Here is a 17,196-nt window from a genome sequence, read left to right on the forward strand (position 1 = left end):
ACACCCCCCCTTCCCATCTCACCCTTTCCCATAAAACCCAAATTTCATGACATTTTTTTTTTAAATTCTCTCTAAAAATAAAAAATAACATTTCTCCAATCAAAACCAAGCCCTGACAAGCACAGCTGTTGGAAAAACACCCAGGGCCCAGCCCGGGTCCCGCTGACTCCAGGGAATGGAATTGGATCCCTCCCAAATAAATCTGTGTCCCCGGGAGTTTATCCACACCCATCCCTGGAAATTCGGGGTGGGCCCACGCTGGGGACAGAGCCAGCAGCTCCTGAAGTTGTGCACCCCAAAAAGGAGGTGGGGATGCAGCAGGGAGAGGCAGGAGAGCCCCAGGTGGGGAGCTGATATGTGTGCATCGATATATCTGGATATAAAAATAGATGTGCGTAGTGGTAGCGTTGATACTGGTGGGTAAAAGTCGAATTCCAGGCTGATCCCAGGCTGGTCCTGCACGATCCACGCGCGGCCCGATGTTCTCTGGGAGACTCTGTGGTGCTCACATTGCAGATTTCATCTCCCATTCCTGGAGAAATTAAATTTGGGGGGGTCAATCCCTCATTTCCCTGTTCTGTGGGATCCCCTAAACCCTCCTGTCCTGGGTTGCAAAGCAAATTGTGTTCTGTTTGCCACGGGTACGGCAGCTGGCTTCTGTTCAGTGGGCAGTTCTCCTTATCTCTTCCACAACCAGGGAGACATCTGCTGATAAGAATGTCACTGCATGGCTGATAAGAACTACAGCATCCCATTGGGAGATGTGAGCCCAGAGGGAGGAGCCAAGCATTCCTGCCTGGATATAATCTGGAGATTCTGGAACACCAGCCAAGCATTCCTGCCTGGATATAATCTGGAGATTCTGGAACACCAGCCAAGCATTCCTGCTTGGATATAATCTGAGATTCTGGAACACCAGCCAAGCATTCCTGCCTGGATATAATCTGGAGATTCTGGAACACCAGCCCGGCTTCTCCGCGGGATTTCCCAGAGGAGCAGCAGCTGCCTCTGCCCCTGGATCTCCAGAGGAAGACTCCACCCTTTTCTCCAGGATCCCTGCTCCAGCAGAACCACCCCTGACACTGCAGGAGGGCTGAGCCACAATTCCAATGGCGCTGCTGCCAGCACCCTGACCCACAGGGTGTCAGGTTGGGTTCTGACTCTGCCAGTGCTGGTTTAGTTCACTGCATTGTTTATTTTATCTTTTTATTTTCTTCCCTAGTAAAGAACTGTTATTCCCGCTCCCATATTTTTTGCCTGAGAGCCCCTTAATTTAAAATTTATAACAATTTGGAGGGAGGGGGTGTCACAGACATCTTTTATGAAAAATCCTTTCCTTAGGATTTTTCCTCCTGAGAAGCTGAGAGGCCTCGGGAACAAAATGTAAACATTGATTATCTGCTGCTGTGGAATGCAACAGGTGCATCTGTGATTGATCTCATGTGGTTGTTTCTAATTAATGGCCAATCACAGTCAGCTGGCTTGTACTCTCAGTCCGAGCCAGAAGCCTTTGTGATCATTCTTTCTTTTTCTATTCTTAGCTAGCCTTGTGATGAAATCCTTTCTTCTATTCTTTTAGTATAGTTTTAATGTAATATATATCATAAAATAATAAATCAAGCCTTCTGAAACATGGAGTCAGATCCTCGTCCCTTCCCTCATCCTCAGACCCCTGTGAACACGGTCACAGAGGGGGTTTTACATTTTTCCATTTCAGGGGAGGTTCCTGCCTTCCTCAGCACACACCTGGCTTTCCAAACCGAGACACCTGATCCAGAATTTACCTTTGTCTTCCTCATCACATTTCCCTTCCCTGCCACGACCGGGGATGGCGCCGGCCTCAGGGCGCTCCTGGCCGACGTGGTGCGCTTCAGCAGCGGCCTGAGGAATGATCCCTGAGGGAAAAACAGCGGGAAAAGGGTCAGAGGTGCCCTCCAAACCTCACCATGCCTGTAATTAGGGGATCCTTAAATTCAAACCTCGGTGTTCCCCACCTCGGAGCCAGCTGAGCCGCGGTGGCAGCGATGTGACCCTTGAGGGACTTCCCGAGGGCCAGCAGGTTCATCTCGGAGCCGGCTCTCAGCCTGCCCTGCATGCCCCTCTCCAGCTGCCCCGCCTGCTGCTCCAGACTGGGAAAGGCTCTTTGCCCTGCAAGGACAGAGTGGGCAGTGCCAGCCCCAGAGTGGGCAGTGCCCGATCACAGAGTGGGCAGTGCCCAGTGCAGAGTGGGCAGTGACTGACCCAGAGTGGGCAGTGCCCAGCCCCAGAGTGGGCAGTGCCTGATCCAGAGTGGGCAGTGCCAGCCCCAGAGTGGGCAGTGCCTGACCCCAGAGTGGGCAGTGCCCGATCACAGAGTGGGCAGTGCCAGCCCCAGAGTGGGCAGTGCCAGCCCCAGAGTGGGCAGTGCCTGACCCCAGAGTGGGCACCCAGAGTGCCCAGTGCAGAGTGGGCAGTGCCTGACCCAGAGTGGGCACAGAGTGGGCAGTGCCCGATCACAAAGTGGGCAGTGCCCAGCCAGGAGTGGGCAGTGCCTGACCCCAGAGTGCAGGAATGTGCTTTCTGTTGACAGGATTTTGTATTTGCTGGGAAATGCCCAAACAAAGGCAGGAATGATGCATCTGACTCCATGTTCTCATTATTTTATGATACTGTATTATATTAAAGAATATAATATAGTATTATATTCTATATAATATAAAAATAAAGAAAACTATACTAAAGAATACAGAAAGATACTTACAGAATGCTAAAAAGATAATAATGAAAACTCGTGACTCTCTCCAGAGTCCTGACACAGCTTGGCCCTGACTGGCCAAAAAGTCAAAACAACTCACAGCAGAATCCAATGAAACAATCGGCTGTGGGTAAACAATCTCCAACCACATTCCAAAGCAGCAAAACACAGGAGAAGCAAATGAGATCTTCTCAGCTTCCCAGGAGAAAAATCCTGGGCGAAGGGATTTTTTCAGAGAATGTGAATGCCACAATGGAGTCACTAAATTATCTTTTGTCTTTTTAAAAAGGAAAAAAAGCTCAGAAGTTTCTCTCTTTAATTGGGCAGAAAGACACTTTATAGGACTTTGGGGACTCTACTTCAAACCAAAGGATAGCCAATTGGACAGAAGCTCAAAAGTCTCACTTAAACAATTTACTAGAAAAAGAAGAGAACAAAAGAACTGATGGTTTTTGTACGGTGTTTTACTAGGAGCGAGAGCCTTTTTGCCCTCAGCTCGGGTTTTCTCTTGTTATTTTGCCTTCTATGAAAACTTTCCTGTTTCTAACTGTTGAAGATTGCATGCAAGATGTTTTCCATTACCATCTGTATGGCTGATTACCTTGTCAAGTGAGCAGTTTGCCTTATCTCTCTCTTTGAATGACCACATTCACACCTCCCTCGGGAGGGGACACTGCTGATAACAGGCTATTGAATATCAGTGCCTGACTGATAAGAACGATAACATCCCATTGTGAGATGCTCCGCCCAGAGGGAGCAGCCAAGCATTGCTACCCCGATATACTCTGAGATTCTGGAACACCAGCACGGCTTTTCTCCATGGGATTCCCTAGAGGAACAGCAGCTGCCTCTTCCTCCACTGGATCTCCAGAGGAAGACTACATCCTTCTCTACAGATTCCCCTTGCTCCAACAGAACCACACCTGATACTTCAGAGGACTGCAGCCACATTTTCAATCGGACTGCCACCAGCACCCTGACCCACAGGGTGTCAGGTTGGGTTCTGACTCTGTCAGTGTTGTTCTAGTGGACTGCATTGTTTATTTTATTTTATTTTTTTCCCTATTAAAGAACTGTTATTTCCTGCTCCCATATCTTTGCCTGAGAGCCCTTTAATTTAAAATTATAGCAATTCGGAGGGGTGGGGAGGGTTCACATTCTCCGTTTCAGGGGAGGCTCCTGCCTTCCTTAGCAGACTCCTGTCTTTCCAAACCAAGACACTAACACTACTACAGAAGCCATCTGAAGCAGCTGAGCTAGTTTATGTGTGAAATATTTCTCTGAGAGCTCATAAAATCGGGCAGGAAGAGATGATAACACCCCCAGAGCCCCCGAGTGCTCCTACCGACGAGGACATCGAGCCCTTCCTGCGTCCCCCTCCTGTGGGGCAGGGTCAGGGGGTGCTGGGACAGGCACAGATCCCGGCTCTGCAGGCTGGGGCTGTCCTGGGGCAGCTGGGCACTGGCAGGCCGGGCCCGGAGAGCTGGGGAGGGAGGGAATAGGAGCGAGGGTGAGGAGGAAGGGAAGGGAAGGGAAGGGAAGGGAAGGGAAGGGAAGGGAAGGGAAGGGAAGGGAAGGGAAGGGAAGGGAAGGGAAGGGAAGGGAAGGGAAGGGAAGGGAAGGGAAGGGAAGGGAAGGGAAGGGAAGGGAAGGGAAGGGAAGGGAAGGGAAGGAGAAAGGGAAGAAGAGAGAGGGTGAGGAGGAAGAGCAGGAGAAGGGTAGTGGGAAGGAAGGGAAGAGAAAGGACGATCAGGAGGAAGGGAAGAGGAAGAACAGCGGAAGGACACAGAGATCCCATCTCCCGTGCCCGCCCATGGCTCCGGGGAAGGTGGGGACGCCCCGCCGCACCCCTGGCCGGCTCACCCCGCCCCTCTCACCGGCGTGCGCGGGCCGGGCACCGCCCGGGGCGGGGCTGCTGGCACGGCTGGGCACGGCAGACGCGGCTCTCGGGCGCTGCCCCTGCGCCGCCCGGTCCAGGCTCCGCTGCTGCCGAAGGAAGCCCGGGAGAGGCCCGTGGGCAAGGGGGCGGTGGGAGTGGATCCCCCCACGCTGAGGGGCACGAGTGGGGGGCAGAGACCCCCGGCAGATGTTACCAGCTGCTGCAGCCGCTCCGCGTTGGAGTAGAGGTGTTTGGGGGTCTCGGCTGGCGGGGGCTGCCCGAAGGGATCGTCCATGTAGGCGTTGGGGGTGGGCACCCGGCGCAGCAGCAGCCCCCTGAGGGCAGAGGGGTCGCGTTACCCCCGCAGCCCACCCGGAGCGGGAGGGCCGGGGGTCCCCAAGGTCCTTACCCGGCAGCGGGGCGGCTGCTCGGCCTGGGGGGTCTCGGGGGGGGCCCGTCGCCCTTCTTTGGCTCCGCTCCTCCCCTGGCCTGCAGGGTCTTCAGCCACGCTTCCCTTTCCTCGTCCGAACGGGCCTGGGGGGGGCAGGGGCTGGGCTCAGGGGGTGCCCCTGGGGCAGGATCCGGGTTCAGGGGTGCCCCCGGCAGGGTTCACGGTGGGGTGACCCAGGCGCGCCGGGGGGGGGGGGGGGGGGGGGGGCGGGGGGGGCGTCCCTCACCTGCAGCAGGGCGAGCTCCCGGCCGCGCTGGGCGATTCGGATCCGGAGGTTTTGGGGGGATCCGGCGGCCGCCCCGGGGGTCACCTCGCAGCCGTCCAGGCGCAGGGCACACACGGGGCGCTGGGCAGCGCCGGGCTCCGCGAACATGCGCAGGGCTCCGTGCCGGACCGCGCACCACAGGCGCTGCCAGCGGCCCCGCAGCCGCACGGCCAGGAACCCTGCGGGCACCCCGGTCAGCGGGCACGGGGGGCGTTCGGGCACCCCCGAACCACGGCCCGGCACCCCCGAACCACGGCCCTTTGCAGCCCCCACGGAGGGCAGAACCCCCAAACCCCGGCCCCTCGCAGCCCCGGGGCGCACCCCAACCCCGCCCCCACCCCAGAGGGCAGAACCCCCGAACCCCACTCGCCAACTCCGAAAGCTGATCCGCTCTAATATCATGCTAATCATTAAGAAGTTGTGAACCAGCGTTAGCCTTTTAAGCTAAAGAAAGAGGGTTTCCCCCCTCCTTAATGGTAAGCCTCAACTAAACCCCAGCCCCTGATTTTTTATCATGCTCACTTCATGACTCACTTTCTCTTTAATTATCCAACCCAAACTTCTGTCATTCGTATCAATAAATCCCCCCTCTAGCAAACCACCCATCGCTCCAAGCACAACCCCCTGAACCTGACCGTGAACTTTGACCAATCTTCAAGCCCATCCCTCCTAGGAATCCCACTAATCCTCATCTCAGTAACGTTCCCAGCTCTCCTGTTACCATCCCTAGACAATCGATGAATTACTAACGCCTCGCAGCCCCACCGAGGGTGGAACCCCCCGACCCCCGGCCCCTCGCAGCCCCCCCGGCCCTTTGCAGCCCCCACCTCCTTTGCCGTCCTCTCCGGGCCGCGGGCTGCGGGCCGGGCTCTGCCGGCAGCGATTCTCATCCTCCTCTTCCTCCTTGCCGAGCTGGGGTGCGGCAGGCTCAGAGCCCAGCTCAGTGGGGTCTCAGCCCCCTGCACCCCAACCCCCTCCCCAAAAGGAGTGTGGGATTTGGGGTCGGGGTGTATTCCTGACCCTGGCCCCCTTCCCAAAAGGAGCCCCAGATAAGGGGTTGGGGTGTATTCCTGGTCCCCCTCCCCAAAAGGAGCCCAGGATAGGGGGTTGGAGTGTATTCCTGACCCTGACCCCCTCCCCAAAAGGAGCCCAGGATAGGGGGTTGGAGTGTATTCCTGACCCCCTTCCCAAAAGGAGCCCCAGATAAGGGGTTGGGGTGTATTCCTGACCCTGGCCCCCTCCCCAAAAGGAGGGTGGGATTTTGGGTCAGGGTGTATTCCTGACCCTGACCCCCTCCCCAAAAGGAGCCCAGGATAGGGGGTTGGGGTGCATTCCTGACCCCCTCCCCAAACAGAGTGTGGGATTTAGGCTTGGGGTGTATTCCTGACCCCCTCCCCAAAAGGAGCCTGGGATTTGGGGTTGGGGTGCATTCCTGAGCCTTTCCTGAGTTTCCCGGGGGACAAACTCACCCTGCTGAGCCTCGAGGGAGGTGACGCAGGGACACTGAGCGCTGCCAGCCCGCTCGGGGCATCGCTGCTCACCTCCTCGATCACCTGCAGGGCAGAACGGGCAGCGCTGCAGCTCAAAACGCTCCTCACAACCCCGAGAAGGGAACGGGGACACACCCCGGGAGCACCAGAGCGGGGCCGGGCCCCCATTTCCCCTGAGGGAATCCACAAAATCAGAGGGGTTTGGGAAAGCTGCAAAAGGCCTCAGAGACAGCAGAATTGTGATTGGAGCTAAGCAGCAGCCATGAGTTAGGTCAGCAGAAAAATTATTTAAAAAGTAGAAAAGCAAAGGCAAATAGAACAATGGTCTGTGTATTAACGCTGGTCTAGAATAACTCCCTAATCTACAGAAAAGTTTATCTAGCGAGATATTAGGAAGTTTGAAGCTTAATAATGGAGCTCTGTGCATTGTGTTTAAGGCTCACAAGCAGATATTGTATTTGAAATAAGCAAGCATTGTTTAATCAAAGGTATGTGTGCTTATAGTTGTTGGATAGAACTGTTGTCAATGTGCTTTTGCTTTGTGTGATTGATCAAAAAACTTATAAAGTGAGTTGTGACATTAAATTCTGTGTCTGCTGCCTGGGATGTGAGCTGGTGGCATCTTCCTATTGTCATAATCAGATAATGAGGCTGATGCTGGAAAATAAAACAGCTCAAGGCGCGTTCCCAGCAGTCCTGTCCTGTTTGTGATTTGTACAGAGCCCCCAGCCAGCAATAAAACTCTTAACCCTAGTGACCCTCTCCACCCCCATCCTATTTCCACTTCTGTCAGAACTCAGTACATCCCTCTGGGTGTCCAGAGTTGCCGAGGACCCCCCTGGGGGGCTCAGAGACCCTGGCACACAGCCCAGAACACCTGCAAGTTTGATTTTGACCCCTGGAGCAAGTTGCCAGCTTTGTATGAGGATCTGAAACTCGCAGAAATTGGAGTACTATAATAATAAAATTATCACGGGGTGAAAACGTAGATTTTAAGATTTTTGGTATGGGGGTTGTGGAGACAAGATGGAGGAATTTCATGATTTGTACACAGACCCCCAGCCAGCGGCATCCCCCTGCCCACCCCGCTCCTGCCCGGCTGCAACACCTCCAAACCTTCCTCCAGTCCTCGGCCTGCTGCCGGCTCTGGAAGCCGATGACCAGCACCTCTCCCGCCGTCCCTGTCACCTTCAGGGCGTGGGGCATCTTCTTGCCCCGCTTGTCCTTGGCGGTGACGCGGCAGCCGCGCAGGTCCAGCTCCAGCACGGGCTGCAGGTCAGCGGCGCACCTGAAACACTGAGGGGGGCACAGCGGGGTCAGGGGGGCTCGGAGGGGTCAGGAGGGGGGCACAGCGGGGTCAGGGGGGCTCAGAGGGGCACGGAGACCCCTCCGTGCCTGTAGGAGCAATGGGGGTAGGATGGTGGGAATGGTTGGAGATGAGAGATCTCTGCAGCCAGGTCATGGAATTTGGGGTTTATTGCAAAGGGCCAAGTGCAGGGAGCTCCTGGGAGCTGCCAGCCACAGCTCAGAGCAGGCCTGAGAGAGGGAAACAGAGATAAAGAGAGTGGTAAACACGATGAGAGAGCAAGGTTCCCATTACAATACAAAAATCTTCTTCTGGTCATGGAACTTGGGGTTATGGCAAAGGGCCAAGTGCAGGGCCCTGCTGGGAGCTGCCAGCCACAGCTCAGAGCAGGACTGAGAGAAGAGAGGGGGAGAGAGGATGAGAGGGTGAGAGAGTGAAAGGGTCAGAGACCAAGAGCGTAAGAGGAGTAAAAAGGATAAGATAGCAAAGTTCCCATTCCAATACAATGAATCTTCTTCTGTGTTGAATATTCTGATTCTCACTAACCAATCTAGTACAAGATACAAATCCAATAGCATTTACATACAGCCTATAAGAATCATTACATTACCATACTGTGTTACATTTTAAACCCTAAAAACTCCTCTTTGGGCCCCTCCTGCCAAGCTGTAGGGTCTGCTCTGACCCTTGGAGCTGTCTGCAAGCAGAGGGTGTTGTTCCATCAAAAGGGGATCACCTTCAGCCAGCCACACCATTGTTTTCCAGTTGTTCAGTAACTGAGGGATCTCAAAGCTTGCTTTCATTTCCATCTCACTTATAGTTTCTATATTCTGAAAATCTTTCACCAGACAATCATATTTATAAGGCTTTCCTGTTCCATCTTCCCCAACACTCCACCTGTCTGTCTGTGTGTCTGTCCCCCCTGGCTCACCTAAACTTGCTTTCATTTCCATCTCGCTTATAGTTTCCATATTCTCCAAATCTTTCGCCAATCGTATTTATGAGGCTTTCCAGTTCCATCTTCCCCCTCCACGCCTCCATCCCCCCTCCTCACCAGCAGCACGTGCTCCCGGACGATGAAGAGCTGCTTCGCCCACTGCCCGAGCCAGCGCTTCCTCCAGAGGAACCCGCAGAGCTGCGGCTCGGGGCGCCCGGGGGGCTCGGCCTCGGCGCTGGAGCGCAGGTAATGAGCCCGGTCCTTCACCCCCTCCTCCTCCTCCTCCTCTTCCCCCTCTCCGTACGACTCGTAGTGGCTGCTGTCGCTGTCGCCGCCGCCTGGGAGCCGGGATGGGGTCAGGGCTGGGTGCGTGGGGGGCGCTGGGGAGGGGGCGCGGGGGGATCTCACCGGTCCTGCCGTGCCCGGCGGGTTCGGTGTCCTCGTAGGAGTCATCGGCTGGAGGGGCTGGGGGGGTCAGGGGGACGCCCGGCTCCTTGTTCTGGGGGTACAGGCGGGTTCCAGAGGTGCTGCCCCCCCCGGGGAACCTCGCAGGGTCCGGGGGCAGGCGGGCACCAAAAACCCTTCAGGTCTGCTTGGACCCTCGGTGCCAGCAAGGTTGGCCAGCGCTGCCATCCCCGGCATGGCCGGGCCCCTCTCCCACCCCCCTGAGCCCCTGCTGCCCCCTCTCCCACCCCCCTGAGCCCCCCAGCCCCTGCTGCCCCCTCTCCCATCCCCTGTTCTCCCTTGGTGCCCCCTCTCCCACCCTCTGAGCCCCCCAGCTCCTGCTGCCCCCTCTCCCACCCCTCTGAACCCCCCAGCCGCTCTCTGCCCACTCTCCCACCCCTCCAAGCCCCTCCAGCCCCTGCTGCCCCCCCTGAGCCCCCTCAGTCCCACTCCCACCCCTCTAATCCCCCTCAGCCCCTCTCTGCCCCTTCTCCCACCCCCTGAGCCCCCCCAGCCCCTGCTGCCCCCTCCCCCACCCCCCTGAGCCCCCTCGGTGCCCCCTCTCCCGCCCCCGAGCCCCCCGAGCCCCCCAGCCCCTGATTCCCCCCCGAGCCCCCCAGCCCCTCGTTTCCCCTCTCACCGCTCCGGGCGGGCCCGGCCGGGCTCTGCCTCCCGCTGCATCCGCGCTCCCGGAGCCTGCGGGGAAAAGCAGCGCTGGCAGCTCCGTGCCGGGGGGCTGAGGGGTCGGCGACCCCCCAAAACACGCGTGGAGGAAGAGATGGGAGGAGAGGGACTCACCCGGGCTGGCCCGGCCCTGAGGGGGCCCCGGGGAGGGCGAGAGGCAGCGCATGATCATGTACTCTGCATCCTCTGCTGCAAGGGGGCAAGGCCAGGGGAGAGTCACGGACCCTCACTGGTCCTGAACACGGTCATACTCTTAACCCTAGTGGCCCTCTCCACCCCAACCTTGTAGGAATATCAGGGGTGGGATGGTGGGGACAGATGGAGATGAGAGATCTCTGCAGCCGTGTCCTGGGATTTGGGGTTTATTGCAAAGGGCCTGGGTGCAGGGCCTGGTTTGGGGCTGCCAGCCACAGCTCAGGGCAGGCCCGAGAGAGAGAAAGAGAGGTAAAGAGAGTGGTAAAGAGGATGAGAGAGAGAAGAAGTTCCCATTACAATACAATAAATCTTCTTCTGGTCGTCGAATTTGGGGTTTATTGCAAAGGGCCTGGGTGCAGGGCCTGGTTTGGGGCTGCCAGCCACAGCTCAGAGCAGGCCCCAAAAGAATTAAGAGAGTGGTAAAGAGAAAGAAGGCAAGAGAGTGGTAAAGAGGATGAGAGAGCGAGGTTCCCATTACAATACAATAAATCTTCTTCTGGTCTTGGAATTTGGGGTTTATTGCAAAGGGCCCTGCTGGGAACTGCCAGGCACAGCTCAGAGCAGGAATGAGAGAGAAAAAGAGAGGTAAAGAGAGTGGTAAAGAGGATGAGAGAGAGAGGTTCCCATTACAATACAATAAACCTTCTCTTGGTCATGGAATTTGGGGTTTATTGCAAAGGGCCAAGTGCAGGGCCTGGTTTGGGGCTGCCAGGCACAGCTCAGAGCAGGCTGAGAGAAGAGAGGGGGAGAGGATGAGAGGGTAAGAGAGTAAAAGGGGTAAAGAGCGAAGTTCCCGTTCCAATACAATAAATCTTCTTCTGTGTTGAATATTCTGATTCTCACTAACCAATGCAGTACAAGATACAAATCCTTGCACTCCCCAGCCCCGCACTCACCCGGGCCCTGCAGCCGCCCCAGCAGCTCCCACACCGAGCTTTTCTTGGCCCGAGCGGCGGCGCTGAGGCTCTCGCGGTCCAGGAGGAGCAGGAAGGAGCGCAGGTCCGACAGCAGCTTGTCCAGGTCTGCAGGGGACAGCGACAGCGACAGAGATGTGACACTGCACACCCGGAGCGCAGCGTGGGCACGGCTGCCCAGCCCTGCCCCCGCACTGGGCACGGCTGGGGGGTCCCCGATGCCAGGGGGTTGTCCCCGGTGCCATAGGGGGACCCTGATGCCATGAGGTGTCCCTGATGTCGTGGGGGTGGCCCCGATGCCATGGAGGATCCCTGATGCCATGGAAGGCTCCCAATGTCATGGGGTGTCCCCAATGCTATGGAGGTGTCCCCGATGCCATGAGGTGTCCCTGATGCCATGGGGGTGTACCCAATGCCATGGACTGTCCCTGCTGATGTGGGGGTATCTCCAATGACATGGGGGTGTCCCCGATGCCATAGGGGACACCGATGCTCTGGAGAGACCCCGATGCCATGGGGGGACGCCAATGCCATGGAGGGTCCCCAATGTTGGGGGGTGTCCCTGATGCCATGGGGATGTCCCTGCTGCCATAGGGGGACCCCGATGCTGTGAGGGGTCCCTGATGCCATGGGCGTCCCTGATGCTGTGGGGGATGTCCCCAATGCCATGGGGTGTCCTCAATGCCTTGGGGCTGTCCCCATTGCCATGAAGGGTCCCTAATGCCAGGGGGTGTCCCCAATGCCATGGAGGTGTCCCCGATGCCAGGGGGTGTCCCCAGTGCCATGGAGGGTCCCCGATGCCAGGGGGTGTCCCCAGTGCTGTGGGGTGTCCCCAATGCCTGGGGTGTCCCCAATGCCATGGAGGTGTCCCTGATGCCATGGGGGTGTCCCCAATGCCATGGGGGTGTCCCCAGGGCCATGGAGGTGTCCCTGATGCCATGGGGTGTCCCCAGTGCCATGGGGTGTCCCTGATGCCATGGGGTGTCCCCAGTCCCGTGGAGGTGTCCCCGATGCCAGGGGGTGTCCCCGATGCCATAGGGGTGTCCCCGATGCCATGGGGTGTCCCCAATGCCATGGAGGTGTCCCCAATGCCATAGGGGTGTCCCCGATGCCATGGAGGTGTCCCCAATGCCGTGGGGGTGTCCCCGATGCCAGGGGGTGTCCCCGATGCCGTGGGGGTGTCCCCGATGCCATGGCGGGTTGGTGCCCGGTCCCACCAGCCCTGCCCTGCTGTGGCACCTGCCCCGGGCGGGCACAATCCGGCCATTGACGGGCGCGGGGGCACCGGGGGAGGATGAGGAGGGGGCCCTGCGGGGATGAAGGCTCCTCTGTTGCGCTCACAGAGCCGGTTTGTTCCCGGCTGCACCGGGGCAGCCGCGGCCGGGGCTGCGCTGCTGCTGCACGTGCGGAGGAGGAGGATGAGGATGAGGGTGAGGAAGAGGAGCCCAGACAGGCTGGAGCAGCTGATGAAGGCTGAAATGCCGAGGGCAGGGACGGGGGTCGGGGCTGAGCGCCACGCTGGGAAGGACAGAGGGACAAGGAGCTGCTTTGTGCCCGCAGCAGGGACAGCGGGAGCGCCGGGCCACCCCACGGTGTCCCGAGAGGCACGGGGACCTCTGTCCTTCTGTCCCTCTGTCCCTCTGTCCCTCTGTCCCTCTGTGCCACTGTCCCTCTGTCCCTCTGTCCCTCTGTCCCCGGTGGGTGCAGTTTGGGGTCCATGCTGCAGAGCAGGACCAGGAGTGTCTCTGCTCTGTCGCCTCCGCCACCCCGCCCTGGCCACAGCAGGTGCCACCACCGGAGCGGGCAGATGTCCCTCGGCGCCCCGGGGTCGCTGCCCGGCTCCTCCCGGGCTCCTCCCAGCCAGGTTTGCCCGCTCCGGGCTCCGCTCGCTGCTCCCGGCTGGGATCAAACACCCCGGGCCCGCTGCGGGTGCCCAGCACGGCCTGGCACCGGTGCCAGCTGTGCCCAAACCACCCCGAGCCCTGCTCGAGCCCCTCTGCCACCCCCAGCTGGAAAGGGACAGTCCCAGTGAAGCCACCAGCGGCCGATGCTCCTCTTGCAATGCCCCAGGTGACCCCAAATCCCAAATTTCTCCAGGTTAACGGGGATGAATCCCAAATTTCTTTAGGTTAACAGGGAGGAATCCCAAATTTCTCTGGGTTAACAGGGACGAATCCCAAATTTCTCTGGGTTAACAGGGACGAATCCCAAATTACTTCAGGTTAACAGGAATGAATCCCAAATTTCTCTGTTACCAGGGAGGAATCCCAAATTACTTCAGGTTAACAGGAATGAATCCCAAATTTCTCCAGGTTAGGGGGGATGAATCCCAAATTTCTTTAAGTTAAAGGGGATGAATTCCAAATTTCTTCAGGTTAACAGGGATGAATCCCTAATTTCTTCAGGTTAACTGGGACGGATCCCAAATTTCTCCAGGTTCACGGGGATGAATCCCAAATTTCTCTGGGTTAACAGGGATGCAGGGCACCCCAAAAAGGCGGTGGCACCCCCTGGGTGAGGCAGAGGAAGGAGCCCTCAGGTCCGGGTGAAGCCCCCTCCCCTCTCCGGAGCTGCTGGCACGGGGGTCCCCCCGTCCCCGTCCCCGCCGCGCGTCCCCGGACGCGGAAGCCCACACCCAGCCCGGGGGGAGAGGAAACATCTGGCAGCGCTGAGTCCGGCCGAGCAACGCCGGAGCGGGGCCCAAACATCTGGATTTCCCTGGAAACCGGGGCAGGGAAGGGGGGGAAGAGCTCCCGGCGAGAAAAGCGGCGGGGGCTGGGGCAGGGCCGGGCTGGGGGGACCTGCGGGGCACACGGGGACTGTCCCCCCCTGGCCAGCGGGCCTGGCTCGTCCCCTCCCTCCCTTTCTGCTCTCCTCCGCCCAGGCTGAATTCCTCGGCAATGACATCTCCGTGCTCTCGCCCTTTTGCCCTCGCTGCGCCCCTCCCGCGCTCCCCCCCCGGCCGCTGGGGCAGCGATCCGTGCCCAGCCGTGCCCAGCCGTGCCCAGCCGTGCCCGCGGCCCGGGCAGAGCCCTGAGCCCTGGCCCGGTGCCCGCTGCCGTGCCAAGGGAAAGCGACCGGGATGGAAAACATCTGCGGGGCGGGAGGAAAACGCCCCCCCAGACACACACAGAGCGTCTCCTAGCAAATCTCCCGCGGCGCGGTGGCGTCCTCATCATCCTCATCATCCTCGTGCCACCATCCTCATCCTCGCGGCCCCAGGGATGCCATGGGAACAGCGGGTGATGCCAGCGCGGGCGGCGATCCGGGGCAGCCTTTTGGGGTTTTACCCGGGGGGGTGCGGGGGTGTGGAGGTGACCCGGGGGACCCCGGGGGTGGCTCGGGGCCCAGCTCGGGGATGACTCAGAGGAGGCTGCGGGGAGCTGCTCGCGGCCGCAGCGTGACTCGTCATGTGCGGAGGCTCCAGGCCACGGCTGCAGGGCGGGGACGCTCCCCCCGCGGCTGCTGCGCCCCCAAACTGCCCCTGGGGGGCCGCTGGAGGGGGCGCTGTGCCCCCCCTACCCTGCCATGGCACCCCAGTGTCGGAGGGGACACCCCAATGTCGGGAGGGACACCCCAATGTCGGGGGGGACACCCCGTCCCTTCCTTCTCCTTCAGCTCTGACCCCTTTTCCCCCCACCCCCCTTTTCACCCCCTCCTCTTTTCCCGAACCCCTTTTTTCCCATCCGCGCCCCCACGGGCGCCCCCGCAGCCTCCCCCAGGGCTGAACCCCCTTTTCGCCCCGGTTTTGGGTTGGTGCCCCCCGGCCTCGCATCCCTTCGGAGCCCCCACCCCCCCCGTACCTCGCTGCCGGGACATGGTGCGGGAGCGATCACATCGCGCCGGGAGCGGGACCGGGAGCGAGATCCGGACCGGGATGGGGACCGGGATCGGGACCGGGGTCGGGATCGGGATTGGGATGGGGGTCGGGACCGGGATCGGGATCCGGAGAGGGATTGGGATCGGGATTGGGATGGGGACCGGGAAAAGGATCGGGATCCGGACCGGGATTAGGACAGGGATCGGGATCAGGTCAGGGACCGGGACCGGGATTGGGACCAGGACCAGGACCAGGACCAGGATCAGGATCAGGATCTGGACCAGGACCGGGACCGAGATCGGAATTAGGACAGGGATCGGGATCGGGTTCAGGACAGGGACCGGGACTGGTATCGGGATCGGTACCGGAACCGAAACTAGGATCGGGACTGAGACCGGGATTGGGATCGGGATTCAGGCAGGGAACGGGATCGGGATCAGGACAAGGACCGGGATCGGGATGGGGATCGGGAGTGGGATGGGGATCGGTACCGGGATGCGGACCGGGCCCGGGCCCGCGCTGTCCCGGCCCGGCTCGGCTCGCACACGCCCTGCGGGCCCCCAGCACAGCCCGGCCGGGGCGGGAGGAAGGCGGGGAAGGCTCCGCGTCCTCCTCGGAGCAGCACCGCCATCTGCAGGGACCCGGCCGCGGGCCCGGGGGGATTTTTGGACGAGAGGGGGAAGCAAAGCTGCGGAGCCGGGGGTGGATAAAGCCATTTCACCTTTAATTGTAAGCAAAAAATCACTCTCACGCGGATTCTCCGACACCAGCAAACAAAATAAACTCTAACAAAAACAGAGAAAGTGAATCACTGTAGTCCAGTCCGAAAACAACCCATATTTATATATATATTTATAGATATGTCGTTTGTAGCAGTGAAAGGCAAGTATGGGCCAGTGAATTCCCGATAAATTACATTCTTTACATCCCAACAAGGTCTAGCGGCTGGAAAGTGGCTGGAAACAAAAACCGGGGAGCGTGGAGGGGTCGGGGGGTGCGGGGAAAGAGGGGTCCTGCCCAAAACGTGTGCCTGGAGAGGGGAGGGGAGGAAGGGAAGGTGCTGCCCGGTGCCGAGCCTTGTCCGGGAGGGGACAGGGACAGTGGCCAGCCTCGGTGCCCATCGAGCCGTGCCCTGCTCCACTCCATCCGTGCCGGTTCAGTGGCCAAATCATCACTCCAGCGCCCTCCTGTGCCCTCCAAATCATCGCTCCTGTGCCCCCCAAATCATCACTCCAGCGCCCTCCTGTGCCCTCCGGATCATCGCTCCTGTGCCTCCCAAATCATCGCCCCAGTGCTCTCCAAATCATCGCCCCAGTGCCCCCCAAATTATCGCCCCAGTGCTCTCCAAATCATTGCCCCAATGCCCCCTAAATCATTGCCCCAGTGCCCTCCTGTGCCCTCCAAATCATCATCCCAGTTGCCCTCCAAATCATTGCCCCAGTGCCCCCCAAATCATCACTCCAGTGCCCTCCTGTGCTCCCCAAACCATTGCCCCAATGCCCTCCTGTGCCCCCCAAATCATCGCCCCCTGCATCCCCCCCCCACAAGCTGCCCCAGGGACCCCCCACCCCATCTCTGCCCCCCCCCAGGATGCTCCCCTTGCCCCTCTGCCCAGCCCAGAGCTGGGGGGGGTTGGCAGTGTCCTTGGGGTCCCCTCTGCAGCTCCCGGCACAGGAGGGACCGGGGGGGACAGAGCTGGGGGGGCTGCAGGGTGGGCTGGGGGGGTTAAGCTGGGATTTGGGCCTGGCTTTGCTGGGAGAACGTCGGTCTGGCAGTGTGGGCCCTTCCCAAGCCTCAGGGTGGGGCACAGGGGCACCTTGGGGGGCACCTTGGGGGGCACCTCGGGGTGGGGGATGGGGGCAGCAGAACCTCAGGGAGAAGGGGACCCCCCAGCACCCCCTCATTGCAGCCAAGGGGCTGCAAGCAGAGCCAGGCACATTCCCGGGGTGGGGGGAAAGGGGGGCACAAAGCCCAGAGACCCTCCGGGCCAAAGCGTGCCCACCGCGGGGCAGGGGCTGCCCTGGGCCCGGCAGGTTCGAGCCCCCCATCCCCTTCCCCCCATGCCAGGCAGGTTTGA

General features: G+C 59.5%; 1 protein-coding gene across 3 annotated transcripts; it reads right to left on the bottom strand.

Moving 5' to 3' along the window:
• Positions 1-146: 146 nt before the first annotated feature.
• Positions 147-15,214, bottom strand: LOC115912625 (actin filament-associated protein 1-like 2). 3 transcript variants are annotated; one of them, XM_030964266.1, is made up of 17 exons: positions 15,103-15,214; positions 11,282-11,407; positions 10,305-10,379; positions 10,147-10,202; positions 9,471-9,561; positions 9,180-9,400; positions 7,936-8,115; positions 6,799-6,882; positions 6,157-6,241; positions 5,291-5,508; positions 5,023-5,147; positions 4,828-4,948; positions 4,612-4,720; positions 4,080-4,217; positions 1,995-2,148; positions 1,785-1,895; positions 399-532 (listed from the first exon to the last, which is right to left on the bottom strand). In XM_030964266.1, exons 1-16 carry the CDS (start codon positions 15,116-15,118, stop codon positions 1,871-1,873), a joined length of 1,824 nt encoding a protein of 607 aa, XP_030820126.1. In that variant the 5' UTR covers positions 15,119-15,214; the 3' UTR covers positions 399-532; positions 1,785-1,870. The 3 variants fall into 3 exon arrangements, with proteins under 3 accessions (XP_030820125.1, XP_030820126.1, XP_030820127.1); XM_030964267.1 differs by lacking the exon at positions 4,080-4,217; XM_030964265.1 differs by lacking the exons at positions 1,785-1,895; positions 1,995-2,148 and having other exon boundaries at positions 147-532.
• Positions 15,215-17,196: the final 1,982 nt, after the last annotated feature.

This window comes from Camarhynchus parvulus, chromosome 22 (assembly GCF_901933205.1).
Source record: "Camarhynchus parvulus chromosome 22, STF_HiC, whole genome shotgun sequence".
Lineage (NCBI taxonomy): Eukaryota > Metazoa > Chordata > Aves > Passeriformes > Thraupidae > Camarhynchus > Camarhynchus parvulus.

Excerpts from the sequence above, each read along its gene's own strand:
- LOC115912625 (XM_030964265.1), bottom strand. Across the intron at positions 10,380-11,281 it reads GGGGCGGCTGCAGGGCCCGG|CAGAGGATGCAGAGTACATG; the intron begins GTGAGTGCGGGG and ends GCCCCCTTGCAG. Across the intron at positions 8,116-9,179 it reads TCCGGGAGCACGTGCTGCTG|TGTTTCAGGTGCGCCGCTGA; the intron begins GTGAGGAGGGGG and ends TGCCCCCCTCAG.